The following is a 20,802-nucleotide window of genomic DNA, read 5'->3' as shown; positions in this document are numbered from 1 at the left end:
TCAATCAAACGAGGAAACCGTGTTCGTGTGTGATGAAAAACAAATAAAAAAAATTAATGGAAATATGCTCTGACCTTCGACTTAACACCTTTCATTATGTTTTGTACAGTGGATCGATCGGCTTTCTTGGACGCAACATTCCAGTTTTTCTTGGATTTCGCCATAGTGTTATTGATCCTACCATCCTTTTTGAAGATTCGCTTGACAATAGCCCAGTATCTCTCGATCGGACGAAGCTTTGGTGGATTGATGACTTTCTCTACAAAATATACATCATTATCCTTAACCCTTTCGCTACGAGCGTCGCTTATAGGCATCCGCGCGACGACCTGTGTGTACGAGCGTCGCCTATAGACGACATCACGGTGATGCTGCACATCGATCACACCAGCGCGATATGCACACTTTTCGGCGCAATACTCCGTTTAGCGGTATCACACCGACGGAGCACACTGCCTTAGCGAAAAGGTTAAACCACTTTAGAGTGGTTTTGACGTAGTGGGCCGTTGCCAAATCCGGCCAGAATAGTGATGAGGTGCTATGCTTCTTGTATAGTGGAAGCAACATTTTCTGCGAACACTCAGATTGGTACATATCGGCATTTATTTTTCCTTCTGTATAGAAACTTGACGACATCAATCCACATGAGCAGATTGCCTGCCTCACAAGCACCCAAATGCCCAACTTTTTCCACCTGAATTGAGTTCTCATGGTCACTCACATCCTCGCCAATGAATGTGGTGTAATATTATGTTCTCGGAAGAATTCTTGAGTCCTCTTCCAGATCAGGGATGGAAGGTCCTGGTTTTATTTCTCTTTCGGTAAATCATCGAATAAATAGTGTTCCCCGAACATCTTCTACTTTATTCATTGTAATACCCTTCTCTCGCATCCATGTGTTCAAGACTTGAACTTTAGTCTCCGTTTTGATACGCGACATTCGGAAGGAATGAAAAATCCACACGTAAACAAATTCTTGGTGGACTCTTGACAGATCAAGATACTAAATACAGGTGAGCACAACTGCCTTCGTTTGTACATCAATGAACAGTGGCACTAAAAATGTTTATAGCTTATTTTTGATACATCCCTTATGTCTGTAGCGCGGTCCCACATTAATACAAATTTGATCCCTTTCCTGATGACCGATTGATCTGAAATTTGAAACACACCTTCATCTCTGTTATCATTTCGAAACTGTTAAATTTTATAAAACTGAATATAATAGACGAATTTAATTTTTGATTCAACCATCATTCTCACATAAAAAATAACATCTATCCGGAATCTCTCAGGAAGTGACGGAGGATTATATTTGATGAAAAAAAAAAATTCTACACAAATGGTCGAATTTCATCAATGACAGAGTTATGATTATTATCTGTTTAGGGCTTTGTTTGTCTTACACTGGCTCTATTTCAAAAAGTACACTACGTTTAACGATTCTGTTGCTTTCATTTGAAAGATTTGAAAGAATTTTATATAGGATGTAGTTGTAAAACATTTAAATTGGTTAATTTGAGTACCATTTTGAAGGTAAAAAAACTTGAAAGTTAGTGGTTTTCAGGTAATTAGAAAATTTTATCCCAAATACGCATAATAAACTTGATGATATCTATTAATTAAATCAAATCAATTCTAGTGTAGAGGCACGATTTTCTAACGTTTTTTCGATCTCCGAAAAAATAAAACAAAGTATATTTACAATTTATTATATCAATATTTGTTTATCTATCTTTTAACAATTAAACAAAAATTTAACGGAAACAAAGTATTCATAATTAGAATAGTTACAAGCTGATGAAGTGAGGAGGTTAAAAAAAAGTTGTGCAATGGCGTACACGATTATCTGAATCAATGAAAATCGTACACATTCTGAAGAACAGAATAGTAAAGATGCCGCTACGGCATGAACCTCGGACAAGTAAAAAAAATATTTTTTATAACCAAATGGCAGCCGTTTGAAGAAAAAAAATTGTATTCAAAACATTTTCTTTACGTTTCAAGATTTAAAAAAAATAGTAAAATAAAAAAAAAGTTCTATTGGCACATTCGATAGAGTGATGCATACAAATTGTATTAATATAAATTCGCCATAAATCGGATCAGTAGAACTTGAGTAACCGTGTACGCCAGTTTGAAAAAAATAGTTTCGAGAAAAATGCGTTCAAGTTAATTGTTATGACCGTCCTAGATTAGATACCGCATTACTAAAATGACTATAACTCGGTGAATAAGGGTAGAGTAGGGTTCTAGGGTATATTCTAGAATGGCAAATGTTCAAAAATATGAAGAAATATGAAGAAATATTTAGATTTTTTTCAAATTTCTAGGCTAGAATACTGCCTTAAAAGTCTCTAACCGGTCTACAATTTGTTCTTTGACATCCAAACCTAATCGATCGTGAGTTGAAAACTCAGGGCCCCCATTGACCATCTTTGTGTTGTTACAGAATAACTACGTCCACGCAACAATCATCAGCGATGGAGATCGATCCACGGTCGAAATAAGATCGATTCATCCATACAAACTGCTCTGCTCTGCAGAAACATCGGGTTGCTGTTCTATAAATAACTCAACAATGGATCAACGACTGTCTCCGCTGTCCAGTCTCAACTGTGGATAATGGTAGAACAGATAGAAAACTATTTCGCCTAAATGGCTACTGTGTAAATGTGTACCATTTGCAATGGTATAGAAGGGAATACTCCAACGCCGAAAAATGGCAACTGTGTAATGTGCTAATTATAGATATGATAAATATGTGACATGTACACGATTAAAATTCGGCTCTGTTACAGCTAAAATGCTAATGAGCCTAAAATAAACAAAAGGGATAAAAAAAAATAAAAAAAATCCAAACCTTAACTTTTGTAATTTCGCTGCAATACCGTTTTGAACAATTTCTGGTGAGCCTTAAGGCTGATTTAGACGATGCCAGTCAGCGCTCTAGTTGAACTATCCAGTGAATAGAGAACAGACACTCTGTTCAAGTTAGAGGCCAATTACTTGTTCGACACTGGTACAAGTAACTTGAACAGAGTGTCTGTTCTCTATTCACTGGATACTTCAACTAAAGCGCTGACTGGCATCGTCTAAATCAGCCTTTACTCTATTCTACCCATAATAGCTAATCAACTATCACCTAACCATTGACATATTACGTTTTTTCTTGAAATAATTCATTTTTGAAATATAAAGAAAAAAATATTTTTTTTTTCAAAATGTATATAATCGAATCTGTATGTACAAGGGCGGTTCGATAAGTATTTAGCCTCATTGCCCGATGGTGTCAGTATCGCAAGAGAGATTACTTTTTTTTTTTTTATCTTCGCTTATTTTTCGTCGGCCTATTTCCGCCACTTTAGTGCCAATCACCGACATCAGGGAGGCGACTCCACCTGTTCCTACCTATCAGACTCAACAACTCATGAGCCGGGCCAACTTCTTTTACTTCCGCTCCGAAGGAAGACGTAACCAGAGATTTTTCGCCTCAGAAAATCCCAACGACGCCAGCTGGGATTGAACCCAGGCCGATCGGATTGTGAGGCTGTTACGCTAACCATACAACCACTGGCGCCGTCAGAGATTACTTATTGTGTAGTAAATTCTCGTAAACGGCTACTGTCAAAATTTCAGCCGAATCGGACTCGTAATTTTGTTTTGACCGTGTGGAAGCGGGCGTATCCGCGGATTTTAGAAAAATGGAAAAAATGGAAATTCCGCCGTCGTCACGGCCGAATTGGTCGAATTGCACTACGAACTGCTGTTCCATTCGCCGTATTGTTCAGATTTGGCCCCGTGCGACTTTTTTTTGTTTCCAAACTTAAAAAGTCACTCACCGGGCAGAAATTTGAGTCGAATGAGGAGGTCATCGCCGCCACGGAGGCCTACTTTGCAGACCTCGAGAAAACGTATTTTTCAGATGGATTAAAGAAGTTGGAGCATCGCTGGGTCAAGTGTATCGAGCTAAAAGGAGACTTTGTTGAGAAATAAATCGCCACTTTTCCAAAATTTTTGTTTTTCTTCGTAGGCTAAGTACTCATCGGACTGCCCTCGTAATCGAGCCTGACCTATACCATGTTCCCTTCACAAATCAAACACTCGAAGCTAAAGTCCATTTAGGCGTATAAAAGGGTGTGTCACATCAAATTGCATCACGGAAAAAACGCTGTAGAAATTTAATTTCTAGGAATTATATCTTCAGCTTTCGCTTATAATCAGATAGATATAAGATTATAAGAGTGTATAGATCACGTTGGCCATGCTTCACTGTCAATTTTTCGTAAATTTGGAAAAATGTCGTCGAACGAAAAAGAGCGTCGTGAATTAATCCTGTGCACTCATTTCGAGAATCCGGAGTTGTCACATTGGGACATCGGTAATCCACGGTCAGCAGAGTACTAAAACGATACTTCGAGAACCTAACCATCGACCGGAAGGTGAAGAACGACAAAAATGGATGCTCCGTCAGTGAAAAAGATCACAAGCGCGTAGTTAAGCAGTTTAGACGTGATCCGAGAAGTTCGGTCCGGGATGTCGCCAATAAGCCGAATTTGTCAAGTTCATTCGTCCAGCGGACCAAGCAGCGGGAGGGCCTGCGTACATACAAGGTTCAGAAGGCTCCTAACCGCGACGAAAGGCAAAACATGGTGGGGAAGACGCGAGCCCGGAAGCTGTACACCGAAATGCTGACGAAGCCGCATTGCCTGGTAATGGACGACGAAACCTACGTCAAAGCGGACTTTCGTCAGCTGCCGGGCCTGTTGTTCTTCTCCGCAGAGGACAAATTCAGCGTTCCGGAAGAGATTCGCAAGCAGAAACTATCCAAGTTTGCCAAAAAGTACATGGTGTGGCAAGCGATCTGCTCTTGCGGAAAGCGGAGCGCCCGCTTCGTGATGACCGGCACGGTAAACGGGCAGGTTTACCTTAAGGAGTGCCTACAGAAGCGCTTACTACCACTATTGAAGCAGCACGAGGGCCCGACCATCTTCTGGCCGGATCTCGCTTCGTGCCACTATTCAAAGGACGTGTTGGAGTGGTACGAAGCCAACGGGATCACCTTCGTGCCAAAGGAAATGAACCCGTCCAACGCGCCGGAGCTTCGCCCAATTTTGTTTGTTTCCGTTCCGTGATTTGTTTGTTTCCGTTCGACTCAGTACATTCATTTCATTCAAATGAGAAGGAAAAGATTTCCGTTTGAGAATGAGCCCTTTCGGGCTCACAATTTCAATCAACCAAGCAATATTTTATTTGAACGAATCTTAAACGAGAGTTATCGTTTAAAATTCGTTCATCACTTGTAGAAAGCATGTCGCATCATTACATAGAACACATATTTGATACGGTAATGTTAATTTGTGTCATTCATGATCCATACCATCGGCCTACTACGATGTCACTGCAGAACATATGGAAATTATTTTTTTCTGAATTTTCCTATTTTCCTTTATTTCACTATTAGCGGAGACGAACACAACAAAGGATCGCACTCAGTATGTAGGAATAGTATATAAAATATGTATTGATAAAAATGGACTAATTTCGGATAGCGATGAAAAAGAAAACTACAAAAGATAATTCAGTGGACCAAATTTTTTATAAATCCCATGTTCATTAAGCCTTCTACAAAAAAAGCAGAAGGGTCTGAGCCTAGGAGCATGGACGTAAGTTTGACGTAGGACTGTGATTGTTCGCAATTGTTTTTTATGTCATTCTTTTCATTGTTCATAAAATTTGTTATTTTGACTCTTTTGAAACTCTACATGATGGCCCTGAAAAGAGCCATTTGTTATATGTACTCATAACCATCAAATGGGTTGCAGTAAACGAAAAACAAAATTAGCTTTCCTGCCATTGTCCTGAAATAATGGGCTTTATTCCCGCATATACTTCACGGTGAAAACGAAATGAACGGCACATAATTGAACTACGTTGTACGAGTTAGTGAGGCGTTAAAGATAATAATGGGTTTTCAGGCAGAATGAACACCTTTCTCATAAAATTATGAATGAAAATTAACTTCTCCGTATCAAGTGTTCAATGTGAAAGGAAAACTCTGCTTTTTTCAAGTGGTAAAATAATCTCTCACAAAAATTGTATCTGAAGAAAATTTTAAAACTATGATGATAAGTTTTAGTATAAAACTAATTTCGTCTCCAGATGTCGACAGATGGCTGTCGTTGCGGATACATTTTTGTTTCTACCGTGAAGTGTATTCGGGAATAAGACCCAATGAATTTCTATGGATCTTACTAACCCACTCCACCATCTACATGACCCTCATTCCTACACATTGACTGGATGTCCAACTTGTTTGATAGAACGAATTATTGCACACAATATTGTGTTGCACACAACATTCACGGAAACCAAGTTAAAAGAAAGAATGCACAATACATGATATACCTTTGCATTCGCTTGCAAAACATTTCTCTTTTATTCGTTAAATTACTTACTTGTTTTACTTGTTGTAAATATTGCTGGATAAATTTGCCGTCTAATGGTATATATTATAACATATATCGTAATAGCAATTCTGCGTTATATGCATTTGAAAACCCCCCTATATAGAAATCAAAGACGTAGTCCAACGTCAAAAGCTTTAATGCCTCTATCAGTTGATTTGCATCTGCCATGGCGAAAACAGTCCAGAAAATACGCTCGATGCTTTGTTCGTACTGCTAGCTTTATCCCCCGAAGCGAAGAAGTTGGATGTCGTGAGACACCTCGTATCCGCTGGATATAGCTGGAGTAAAGTGCAGCAGAAGCTGAACAGGAAGATCGAGAGCAAGGTGGACTCATCGTTCCGCGCCTTGTGTCGGGATGTTGGAGCAAACGGACATACGGTGAAGAAGTTTCTGGTCAAAATGGACATACTTACGCGGTATTCTAAGAACTTGATCTTGATCTTGATCTTGATTTTGATCATGCTACTGTTCTAAGGAGAGAAAGGGTTGTTTCGCTCCTTTTGGTCGTGACGCACAGGAGTTGAGTTACAATTTCAACATTATTAAAAGTGACTCATTACTAATTCTGGATGATCATGTTACTTACTAGATTATCTTATTAGTTTCCCAACAACTAAATAAAATTGATTCCCTCGTCTAACCATCCCTGTTCAGATGTGTTAATGATTTACCAGTTTTATGACTTTAACACGAAAGTAATGTACTCGGAATAGTAATAAAGATATGTGGTTTATTTTCCGAATGTCTGTATGTAAAAATTTACAACATTGATGAACAGATATGACCGTTAATATTGGTAGTCTTTATAATTTACAACACACCCACATGAACATAAAGTTGGAAGTACTAGGAAACAAAAGGCACACTTGAACGGGCAAACTGTTTACAATAACAGCCGCATAATAACGTGTACAATAGAGCGCCAACTGTAGACAAATCACGTACGCGAGTTCGTTCCTTTTGCGCTATCATACATATTTGAACGACTGTTCTGATCGCTTCATACGCCTCGTGGTCGAACTAATAAGTCATTAGATCCCCCCAAAAGGGAAGAAGGCCCACTTGGACATCTCTTTCGAAAGTACTGGAGAATGGTTACAAAACAGGAATGGTCAGAATTATCACATGTTGGGAGGGTTCAATAAAATCTTTCTCCGCTGCAAAAAAACGATCACATGTGTACTCCACCTAACCGATATGCGACACATCCCTGCAACCGCCAGTTCTAATTCCAAACCCATTGCATCCATACCTTCGTGGCGACTGTCGATGATGATAAAATGCTTATTTTGTTTGTTTCAATACTTCACTACCGTTTTTTTAGAACGATCCGTAAGGCACGATCAGTTCGGTTCTGCCCGTCGACTAACAAACATTCTGCGGTTCCGATTTGCATCGCAATTCGCCGCACACAATAATTCGGTTGTCATCTGCGGAACAGAGAGTTAGAGAGAGAAAAAGTAAAAAAAAAGAAGAAAGAAACATTGTTTGTATTATTGGATTACATCAGCAGCCCTTACTCTCTCAGTGCTCGCATACGGGTGGATATTTATTTACCTGGAATATATGAACAGGTTATCTAGTTAGACATTAGTATCGTACAAACCACAGCGCGGCTCGTGCGGCATCATTTCTCTTCTCACGTAGCGATCGCGGGCGGCAGAAGAATAGTGCGCATCATCATCATTATCATCACACACAGAGTTGGAGAGGTAGAAAAGTGAGAACGACGCAAACAATTAACGCACCGTGTGTCTGCAAGTGTTGTAACTGAGTCGCAGTTGTGCAACTGGGAGAATTTGGATTTCCCCATCTCCAGAAACCAGAAACCAAAGAATTTACCCGACAATTCCGGAGTGGTAACAGTGCGCGCCGGTTTGTGGTTCTTTCCATTATCGACCTCTCCAGGCGTCGCTCAGAAGCTAATGCGGCAGAGTATAAGTGCAATCAAAAGTTAAGGTTTCACTTTCATGGTGAAATTACCAGCTGACAGCTGAACACATCCTACGGATTCTAGAACAAAACACTGCATTGAGGAACGCGCTTCAGTCTACGAGGAATGCATCTTCCAAGGTACTCAATAAACGACAGTCGGTCAGTGTGATGGCTCAGTAATTAATGCTATGCCTTTCGTGACGCAAGATTAGATTTTATCAGTTAGTGGAATCATCACTCTCTGGTGCTATTCTAACTATATACAGGTTGTTGGATGTAAAGTGTACTCGGTAGTCTCCAGTGGAGGATGTGGTGGGATTAGGGGAAAATGATTGTAACTGCTTTAGGTTTCGGAAAAGTTGGATATGGCACATTTCAACCCTACTAATAATTTTCAAATATTCGAGATAGTTCACAAAGAGGTCCCAAAGAACTGCAATCCTTTGAGGTGGCGTTTTTCGTTTCACATATACAGTATTGAACAAAACATTTACAACCAATCATCAACGACTACGAAACTGTTGATTAAAGGGTTATAATGAGTCAATTTGATGAATATTTTTTTTATTTGTTCAAACAATTTTTTTTTAAATCATTTATTTTGAACTGGCTCAGCAACGTTAAGCATCAATGAGCCGTGTTTGTGAATAGGGAAAAGCCCTTGTGAGTAGAACTATGCAAATGTTCTTTCTCAAAAAGGCATAAAAACCCTATAGTTTTTTCACGAAATTATACAATATAAAACAATACATAATAAAATAATATTTGAGGCTTCTTCTTGAGGATTTTTTGATAGAGATAACCACCTCCTTGAAGATTGCGTGCGAATGCTGAATGTTTTTAAGTTCTGAGGGAAATAATTGGAGAAAAATGAAAACGTTAAAACCATAGATTATTGGTAAATAATAGAATTATTAATAACAAAAAACAAAAAAGTTGGAGATGTAAAAGATAATTAAAAATAACGGAAAAAATACACACATACTCATACTTGAAAGTGTATGGACTTGAGGAAATAATATATCAACGAAATAGCATCGAGATTGCGTGTAGCCAGAACGTCGCGGATCGAAACATAGGGTGTCATTCCCTTTTCGCGGAAATTTTCTATTAAAGATAACCTGTTATTTTGAAAATCAGAGCAATACCACACAATGTGATCAATATCGTGATAACCTATACCGCAAACACATAAGTTACTATCACTAATATTAATTCGAAAAAGATGTGCATTCGAGGAATAATGATTAGACATTAGTCTGCACACTACCCGTATGAAATCACGAGAATAATTATATCCTTTGAACCATGATTTGAGGGAAACTTTAGGAATGATAGAATACAGCCACCGACCTTTATCACTTCCATTCCAACTTGTCTGCCAAGATTCAAGTGCACGTTCACGAGGAATATTGAGATATTCATCAAAAGTAATGGGCCTATGAAATAAGACTCCTTCCATAGCGCCCTTTTTAGCTAGAAAATCTGCTTTTTCATTTCCTGGTATCGAACAATGAGAGGGAATCCATACAAAAGTGATATTAAATGATCTACTCATCAAAACATTTAAAAGCTGTTGGATTCCAGACAAGAAATACGAAGAATATCTAGACCTTACCGAACGAAGTGCCTCTAAAGAGCTGAGACTATCAGAAAAGATGTAAAAATGTTCGGGTGACAAGGACTGAATATGTTGTAAAGCAGTGTATATCGCAGCCAATTCCGCAACAAACACCGAACAAGGTAAACTAAGCTTACGGAATGTGGAGAAGTTAATATTAAATACCCCAAAGCCTGTGGAACCATGAAGACTGGATCCATCAGTAAAAAAAGTTTTGGTTGAGTCAATATGTTTATATCTTGACAAGAATATTACAGGCATAACTATTTGGCGGAGATCACCTGAAATACCACTAACATAAACTTTCATTGTCAAGTCTAAATTAATAGAAGGGTTGAACAAAATTGAAGGAATGGATTGGTAACCAGATGAAGCTGATAGGCTTTCCAGGGTCAGAAATTCATGATATAGCAACATTCGCTTAGATTGAGTACCTAAGGTTAGCATTTTTTCAAAGTTTGCTATCACTATCGGATTGAGTGTTTCACAACGTATCAAAAAACGGAATGATAACTCGAAAAAGCGCACAGAAAGAGGAAGGATGCCAGCTAAAATTTTTAGGCTCATTGTATGCGTTGACTGCATACATCCTAGAACAATACGCTAACAGCGATATTGAATTCTCTCCAGTTGCAGAATATGAGTACGGGCAGCGGATCTGAAGCAAAAATTCCATACTCCATAACAGATAGAACGGTTGTTTTATACAACCTAATAAAGTCGTCAGGATGGGCCCCCCACCAAGTCCACCAAGTTTAATATAGAAATGGATCGAAGGAAATTTATTCGTTTCTGACATTTTTGTTTCAAGTAGCCTATGTGTTTACCCCATGTGCCTCTGGAGTCAGACACAACTCCTAAATACTTGAATGACAAAGAGAGCCTAATTGTTCTACCCAAAAGTTTAAGTTGCAGTTGAGCAGGATGGTGTTTTCTTGAAAACACAACCATCTCTGATTCTTCAGTAGAAAACTCAAAACCCAATTTACAAGCCCAATCAACCAAATTATCAAGAGAAATCTGCAAGGGATTATACAGATCAATACTGTCTTTGCCCATTACCGACACTACGCAATCATCTGCATATTGTCTCCTGATAAACAAACATCAATGTCATTTACATAAAAGTTGTAGAGGATTGGACTAAGACATGAGCCTTGAGGGAGACCCATGTAGCTAATTCGTAAAACTGACGAAGAACCATGGGAAAAACTCATATGTTTTTCACGCATTAGGTTAAACAGAAAACTATTTAATTTTGGAGAAAACCCATTTAGATGAAGTTTTTCAAAAAGAACCTCAATGGAAACTGAATCAAAGGCACCCTTGATGTCTAGGAACACTGATGCCATTTGTTGCTTTTACTCAAGGCGATGTCAACCTCTGATGAAAGCAGAGCAAGACAATCATTAGTTCCTTTGCCTCTACGAAACCCGAACTGCGAAGGTGAGAGAAGGTTGTTGGATTCTATCCAGCTGTCTAAGTGACTTAGAATCATTTTCTCTAATAATTTGCGAATGCAAGAAAGCATTGCTATTGGTCTATAAGAATTATAATCAGACGCAGGTTTACCAGGTTTCAGAATAGCTATAACTTTAATCTGTCGCCACTCATGTGGAACAACGTTCTGCTCAAGAAAAACATTGAACAATTTTAACAAACGTTTCTTTGCATTATCAGGAAGGTTTTTCAATAAGTTGAATTTGATCCTATCTGACCCCGGAGCCGAATTGTTACATGACAGAAGTGCAAGCGAAAATTCAGCCATACTGAATGGAGGCGCAATATCATCAGATGTCTCCAGGAAGGGAGGTGGAGCGGGGGCTGAATCTGGGCATATCTTCTTGGCAAGGTCATAGATCCACCTTTCAGAATATTCAATCTGTTCATTTGAATGAGAAGAATTTCTCATTAGTCTGGCAACTCTCCAAAGAGTGCTCAAAGAAGACTCTCGGGAAAGCCCATTCACAAAATTACGCTAATAACCTCTTTTTTTTGGCTTTTATGAAGCTTTTGAATTTACGCTCCAGATAAATGTAATTGTCGTAACGTTCGCAGGAACTCGATTTACGCCAATCCTTGAACGCATTCGATTTTTCTTTATAAAGATCTGTGCAATCTTGATCCCACCACAGATTAGGAGGACGACTGCGAAACAATTTCCCAGGAAATCGTTTCGTCTGAGCATCAATAGCACTATCATGAATTAATCCAGCTAGAAAATTATACTCTTCTAACGGGGGTAACTCATGAACTAATGCCACTGATTCTGAAATAATTGAAGAATATCTCTTCCAATCAATGTTTCTAAATAAATCATGCTGAACATTCATAGTTCCTGACGATTCAGAATAATTCGAAATAGAAACGGTGATTGGCAAATGATCACTTCCATGTGGATCTTGGATAACCTTCCAATGACAATCTAATGATAAAGAGGAAGAACAAAGGGATAAATCTAAGCGACTTGCGCGGCCTGATGAAGGAGCAATTCTTGTTATATCACCTGTATTTAAAACTGTCATGTTGAATTCATCGCAAAGATCATAAATAGAATTAGCTCTTCGATCATCAAAAGATTCACCCCAGCCAATGCCATGTGAGTTGAAATCTCCCAAAATAAGATGAGGTTGTGGAAGAAGCTCAATTATATTCACAAGGTTTCGATAATTAAGCATTGTACTTGGTGGAATATAAATAGAAGCAATGCACAAATCTCTACCCTTGATGCGTGCCTGACACGCAAGAATTTCAATTCCTGTGACTAAAGGCAGGGGAATCCTGTAAAATGGATAACATTTTCTAATACCTATGAGAACTCCTCCATAGGAATCATCACGGTCTAAACGAATAATATTGAAATCATGGATGTTTAATATATTGTCCGAACGAAGCCATGTTTCAGATAGAGCAAACACATCGCAATTGAAAAAATGGAGCATTTGCTTGAAAGAGTCAAGTTTTGGAAGAAGACTTCTACAATTCCACTGTAGAATAGTAGAATTCTCTGACTCATCCAATAAATTAGGCATCGAAATTAATGAAGGAGAGGAGGGGTCACTTTGCAACCATTTGTTTAGCTAACTGACTGATAGTAGGAAGCCAAGCAGAAATGAGACATTTCAATGAATCTGAAATTCCGAAAATATCAAAGATCCATCTAACAATTGAAGAAAAGCAAATACCTCCTGAAAATGATTGGGGTTCAGGAACCGATCGAGAAGCAAATCTGGGATGACTTGACAATTCAGGGAAATGAACGTCATAGTTAGAGGATCCCCAACCAGGAGGGTTATTGTTGGAAGGAGCAGAAAAATGAGAAGAAGCTTCTGGTTGATTAGAGGATAACCCTCTTTTTTTAGCAGGCTTGGAGGAGGAAGTATTTTTTCTCTTTCTAGCTCTTCTCGCGATTATTGGATCGAAAGTAGTATCCGATTCATCATCCTCTGATAAAACAGAGAAACGATTTTCTGAAACCTCGGATACCTGAGGTGAAGCTGCCTTGAGAATATCAGCAAAGGATCGCTTAGAACGATCCTTAAGTGATTGTTTAAGTTTAATAGAACGGGATTTGGATTTTGGACTTTCTTTTACTGTGTGAGGAACACCTCCACAAAGAATGCATTTATCAGCATCCTTATTGCAAGTGCTTTCATCATGGTCCACTCCACATTTAGAACATTTAATTTTATTGCAACAGAAGGTTTTAGTGTGACCTAACTGTTTGCAATTAGTGCATGTCATAATTTTGGGACTAAATAATCGAACTGGAAGACGAAGCTTATCAATGAGCACATAATTTGGAAGAGCTGTGCCCTCAAAGGAGATTCTGAAAGAACCAGATGGGAAATATTTCTTTTCGTTACCATCCATTAAAAATGAATTCAGGGAGCTTACTTCCAAAATTTTCACATGAGGAAGTTTTACATAATGAAAAATACCCTCTGCGTTTTCGAAATCTTTTAGTTGGAGAGATTTTTCCGAAACCACACCATCGATTTGAACAATGTGTGCCGGAATATACACTCGATATTCATCAGTGAACAAAGAATTATTAACAATCGCATTAGCGTCTTTGCACTCCGAGAGCACAACACGAAGTTTGTCTTTATTCACTTTTGTAATTTCCAAGACACTTGAGTACTTAGACTTCAAGTCTTTGCAAATTTGGGTCACCCTTAAAGGTTTCCCTTTGGGACGGAAGAATACCACCCAACGTGTTTTCGATGATCCCGAAACGTTCTGGTATGGTCGAATTCGAGAAAGATTCTTGGAAGGAACATTCTCAATGATTGAATGCTGAAGAGAATTAATTGGATTTTGAACCGAGGTGAGTGAAACAGGATCATTTGTTGGTTGTGTCGAATTTTTTGTTGGGTTGGGTGTCGAATTTGACAGTAATTGGTTCTTCTTTTTCTTTGAAGGACGAACTTCAGAAAAACAATCATGAGGAGTATCTACGATGGTCATATCAACATCGGAGGTTTCGTTCCCCTCCATTTAGAAAAATTTGTGAAACAAAACTGAGAGTAGAAAGAGCATAAAACGTCTAACACGTACAGAAGTTAAAATAATTATATATGTATTAAAAAAAATAAAAAAATAAAAATTAAATAAATAAAGAAACAGATAAATAGAATAAAACAAAACAAAAACTTAGCTGCTTTATATTTTCCAGTGGCAAGAGATTTTCAAAAAACCTGTTCCAAGATTCAATACAGCTTCACACACCGAAAAGTACTTGAGAATGCAAAAATCGAATATCTTCTTCGGGGAATTTCACTCGCTGAACAAATGGGTCCAGTTACTGCACTATTTCTTCCGGAAAAAGTTTTCAAAACGCTGAAATGTCTTAGAGAAAGAAAAATCACAAAGAAAATCTAAAATATTCGTTATGATGAAAATTATACGTCACCTTTATTCCATGGCTTGCTGATGTATGTTCAAACAATTGTTGCAAACATCTTTATTTTTCGATTCACAATCTCCCATAGATTCTCAAGTTGTTGTTGTCTTTGAATCACTGTTTTACTACCTTAGCGGTCGTAGAACAAAACCTTTTGCGCTAATGAAAACAACTTCGACCGATAAAAAAAAACAAAGAGAAATGTTGCACTTGTTTTGACCAACGCAAAATGACGCATCTCAACAAAACTTTATCGGTGTGCTGTCATCGCACAGATTTTTGCTGATGTAATAGTGAAGTATGCATCTAGATTCCCGAACCGTCGACTGCAGTGTGTTATTCCATTTCAGTTTGCTGACATTGTTGTTACTCGATATGAGTTGCTAATATATTGTCCAATACTGTAGTTACGATCTCACTGGTATTGAGGCAGATCTTCATATGTCTTCAATTAAAAAAATGATCTCAAATCACTATTTATTTTTTTCGAACGATTCTTTTGATTCATTCGCAAAGAATAACATGTGCAAACTTTATCGTATTACTCGTCAGAGGAATGCTGGTCCTTCGTTACGCATTCAATTCTATTCAAGATAAGTTTTTTCCTCTATAGAAACAGATAAGACTGGATAATGAGATCTACATTCTGCCAAATATATTCCGGAAATTTGTGTTTTAAAGAAAATGCTTCATCTAAATTTATATTATCACTTTGAAAATAGGCCCCTTCTGAACCAATACACTTTTTCCAACGAACAATTCAGTCATCGAAACACTTTTTACAGCTGTGTTTAGGAATTGCTTCCATTGTCTTAGATGTTGTCAAAAAGAGCCCACGAAGTGGTATTTTGAGTTTTGGAAATAAGTCAGGCCCATGTCTCGTCGTCAGTAATTAAGCGTTGGATGAGCGTGGAATCAGAATATGATCGTTCAAGCAGGTCTTCAGCCACTTGATTACGATGACATTTTTGAAGAAAATTGAGCTCTTTTTGCACTAATCGTGCTGCGACTTTTCTCATGTCCAAAACATCAACCAAAATATGACGAACGGTCTCGTGAGAGATATTTGATTTATTTATTTTTTTCTGTATTATAGTGACTTTCAACATTTTTTTCTGGTTCGTTGCCTTACTTCCATTTCGAAGAATGAGAATTGAGGAGTGAGAATTGAATGATGTTTAATTCACGGGCTAGCACTCTCAAACTTTAATAACGAATTCCAAGCATCATTATTTTGCCGATGTTTTCAAGAGGTCTATAACTAGAGAAATTAGAACCAATTCAAAATTGCCCTTTTGCAAAGTGATCTTCATAGCTCACGCTTGCTTCATCATCACTCAAAACATTCGTAGATGTACTGAAATGATCCAATATAATATCACGTTGAAAGCATTGAGTTTCGCGTATCGTTGTTTTCAAGCGAAAATTGTAATGAATATTCCCATTTCCCCATAGTTTTGCACTACTTATTTGTGTGCTTAATTACCAGTACCATGAATAGCGAGCAACATATGCAACAGTGAGGCTCTATTACCATATATCACCGCGAATCAGTGATATTCACTCGCAATGCAAATACAGAGAACAAGCACTTCACCATGTGATAGGAACTGTGAGGATAGGATATATTGCAATTTAGGCTCCGTCCAATGACAACAAATTTATACGAATCGGAGTGTAAAAGCAGAGAATATTACGTTCACGAATCAGTAGTCATTGGCCTCATTCGAGACTAGAGGTGAAAGAACTGAAAAAGCTCCAAGCCTCTATAATTCTAGACAACAGCAACGGAGATTTCTACTACACAGTCTCTGTTTTGCCAGCGAGCTTTCAACGTCCTTTTGACGTGGGACTACGTCTAACCGGAGTGTATGGGGGGTAAAATGAAAACCTAAACAAAGAACATGCAGGGGAAAATGAAAGATTCTGAATGCTTATAACTCGAACATTTCTTACTGGATCGGAAAGATGTTTGCATCAATTGATAGAGATTATTTTTACGCTTCTATCGCAATTGATAAAATGTTATTTTTCATTAGAGAAACAATTGAATAAATGTAAAATGTTTAGCGTTATCTAAACGCCCTAACTGCCTTGTTTGATTGGCCTGATTTACGGTTTCCCCATCACAGCCATCAAAACCAAGCAGCCTTGGTGAAATCTGCATTGCAAATACATGAAAGTTGGGGGTATTTTTGTTCCGACTGAAATGTGTTTCCCTAACACATACTTCAAATCCATGGAGCGTGGAGAAATTGGCATTGCAAATACATGTAAGTCGGGGGCATTTTTGTTCCGACTGAAATGTGTTTCCCCAACACATACTTCAGAACCAAGGTGTCTGGAGAAATTGGCATTGCAAATTCATGAAAATATGAGGGCATTTTTTTCCGACTGAAATGTGTTTGCCTAACAAAGACTTCAAAACCAAGATGCCATTATACCAAACGTAAAAGGATGACTTAAATTTACCTGTAATGAAGAACATAATCTATCACAATGCATGAATTGACCTTACATGGCATCATACAATATTTTTACTCACAAAGCAAATATATTAGATTCAACTGAATTCGGAAATTGTTTCATTCAATCAAAAATTTAATCAATACAAACATATGATTGCTAAACTAAGGCAGTCCCACGTCATCCTTGCGTTTATATCTTAGATATAACCCACCCATTTTTTTAAATTCACACACAGAGTTTTTACGAGTTCACACGAGATGTTAGGACACTATCACTTCATACGGTCGGTAGTGTGTTGTGTTGTGAATGAAAAATTGTGAATATATTCTATGAAATGATTCAAAGCAAGCTGTTTTCGAATATTATAAGTGATAAACGAAGGAATTGAATAAAACAATTTCGTAGTGCCACGTCAAAAACGCGGTCATGTCCTGGACACAACCCCAGAGATTTTTTTTTTCATTTCCAACACCCTGTAGCTCACTGAATGGGTGGCAATTTTTTAAGTGCTAAATGTCACCTTTTTAACGAACATGACTCTGAAATTGTTTGTCCGGTACCTGACAAGATATCGATCACGACAGCAATTAACCCATTACCAAGCTGTGCAAAATGACGACGGAATCCATTGATGTAATTTCAATTATTCACGCTAAAGGAACCCCAATGCTTAAGAATTATGTTTTCCCCATTTTCTATTTTCGGGGGGATGACTGTTCGAAAAATCGAACATTGACCAAAACCCTGCACTTCTTTTTTGCAAATAAAAATACACTGCGAACAAAAAGTCACTCTAATTATAAAAAAAAAATTATGATGGTCCCACCTCATTCCCCTACAAAGGTTTGAGCAGGACGAGTTATCTTATTGATACTAATTGAGTTACTGTATTTCTTTATTACATCATACTAACCAGTGAGCACATCAACATCTTATTATCTTATTAAATATAGAACATTCATAAATTAATTTTACATTCCAAGACGAACAATCACAGGAGGATGAAAGTCTCTAAGGAAGAACATGAATTGATTCACCTATGAGGAGATGTGACCTTCCTTATTTTAATGATTTTCACTTATTACCGACAAGCTTTTTCTATCAAACGAACACTATTGCTGTTATTTTTATTGTTGGCGGTAGAGAAATCTCCATGCTCAAGAATTATTTCTTCCCGATTATTCATTTCTCGAAAAAGCAAACATTCTCCAAATCCTACAAAGTACAAATACGCTGCAAAACATTCATTATCATTCAGTGGAATATCGGATCCAGCGGAAGAATATTTACAACAGTAATCTCATTAACACTAGAATGCCCAAAAAAGTCATTTTGACTGCTTTTCAATTTCAATTGGAAAAATAATTATGACACATTATGATTAAATTTCTTAAAAAGTTGTGACTTTTTGCACTTATTAATAAACGTATTACAAAAAGTACTGAAGTAAACAATCCTGAATGCTCCGCAACGCATTCTGATCTGTTGGTTATTATTCAGTTCGTTATGGTCAATGTTCGATTCTTCGGATCCTTCATGTTCTCACTCATTTTCATTTCACACTCTTGCTCTTCCTGTTTTTGTTTTACAATATAATGTGTGTTTTTTATCAAATTATACTGTAGAAAGGTTCATATACTTTTGTACTATATTGGGATTTTTATGAAATTTTAAACATCTTCCACATATCATTGCTATGGTGCTCCCGTGGCCGAGTGGTTAGCGTCAAAACTGACATGCCGGGGGTTCCGGTCGGGGGAATTTTTCGTCAATGAAATTTCCTCCGTCTTGCACTGTGGTCACGCGTATACTAGAGAATGCATTTAAGGCGTGTTATTTGGCATAGAAATCTCGACTAATTACTAACAAAAATGACGCAAGTAATACTACGTTGAGACGGCGAAGTTCCTCTAGGAACGTTAGTGCCATTTAAGAAAAAGAAGACATATCATTGCTTTAAACCGAATTTATTGCCCAATATAACTGTACAAAATTGAATGACATTGATGGTGAGTGGTAGCTTATGAATAAAACTATCATTTGGTACAAAAACTTTACTAAATGATTGCTTTCCAAAAACATGAAAAATTATCAAAGTTGCTGTTCGATTTTTCGTCATTTAAGGGTTAACTGGAAAAATATTGGATTTATTCTTCTCCAACTTAATGTTCGTTCGTCGCAATAAACAGGGAATCAAAGTCTAGTAGCGAAGTGAATGCATTCAATCATTTGAAGCGAGACTATACATTCCTTAACACGTCATGACGGTGTTCCTCGGAAGCTCTCTGCACTCCGCCTTCGATCGTGAGTTCAGATTTGGCTCGATAAATTGTATTTTTAATCCCCTGCAGCATCGTGATTTAATTGATCGTTCACACCGTTATTTTCCATGGAAAGCAAATTTGTATTCTGGCAGCGAATAATCAAATCGGACATGCAGCGCTTCTAAAACTTAGTACACACTTACAGAACAGTTGCATAATGTCTGACAGGATTAGTCACGAATCTCCGCTGTGGAGATGCTGCCACGTGGTGTTGCGTGTGGTGTCAATATTAAAATTTTAAAAATATATCTATATCAACTTTGACAAATCGTCTTCAATGAATTAACTGGTCGGAAATAGCGAATCATTTGCAAACGCTTAAAACACTTCCCAGAAATACGAGTATGAGACAATTGTTTTTTGGTTCTTCATTGTACATTATCGGAATCAAAATGACGGCTCGTACAATATAAGCGAATCAGTATGTTCATACAAATTGTTTATATTGAATTAGTCTTCCATTGAGCTGTGTAGAATGTGGGATTTCCCCCGAGATGATGAAACGATTTTTTTGAATCGAACATAAATAGCGGAGCTTATATATTCGATAATAAACCCTATAAGCCATGAATGCCCTATAAGCCATGAATGATTATGACAAAATTAAATAAAAAAAACAGCACAAGCTGGACACTTCCGGAATGTTCCCAGTTTGCACCTATTCAGTATAGTGTTAACCAATTTGAGATCATCTCCAATACGATAGTTGTGTTACGGATCTGTGCTCATCGGATGCTATAACGCACACTGTCCCCTGTGCGAAGTTCACGAGAGCACGTGTTCCATGATGACATGTATATCGATGGTAAATGGGTGGTTTATAGTTCTATCAGATCATATGAACTTACACTAAGGTGCAAAATTACCCAGACAAAATTTATTTGATATGAACAGTTCATAAATAGTTTTGTTTTATTTATTTCATTCATTTATGTCTTACATGCTAAACATGCAATTTAGATAAAAAATTGTTTTTGCTACAAAAATACGAGAAAATGTCATAAATCGCTTGTTACTCTAGTGTAGAGGCACGAATTTCGGACGTGTTTTCGAGCTCCGAAAAAAATAAACAAATAA

General features: G+C 37.6%; 1 protein-coding gene across 2 annotated transcripts in view; it reads left to right on the top strand.

The window, feature by feature from the left end:
• Positions 1 to 7,807: 7,807 nt before the first annotated feature.
• The window catches only part of LOC129777437 (toll-like receptor 6), a 30,662-nt gene continuing 17,667 nt past the window's right edge, over positions 7,808 to 20,802 (top strand). The window contains exon 1 of one of the 2 annotated variants that reach the window (XM_055783696.1): positions 7,808 to 8,543. Coding sequence is in view for 1 of the 2 variants with exons in the window: in XM_055783697.1 (XP_055639672.1) it covers positions 8,530 to 8,543 (14 nt within the window). In the remaining variant the exon portion in view is untranslated. The remainder of the gene's footprint in view (positions 8,544 to 20,802) is intronic. The other variant, XM_055783697.1, reaches the window with a different exon arrangement.

The sequence above is a fragment of the Toxorhynchites rutilus genome, chromosome 3 (assembly GCF_029784135.1).
Source record: "Toxorhynchites rutilus septentrionalis strain SRP chromosome 3, ASM2978413v1, whole genome shotgun sequence".
Lineage (NCBI taxonomy): Eukaryota > Metazoa > Arthropoda > Insecta > Diptera > Culicidae > Toxorhynchites > Toxorhynchites rutilus.
This window is presented reverse-complemented; position numbering and strand designations above follow the sequence as displayed.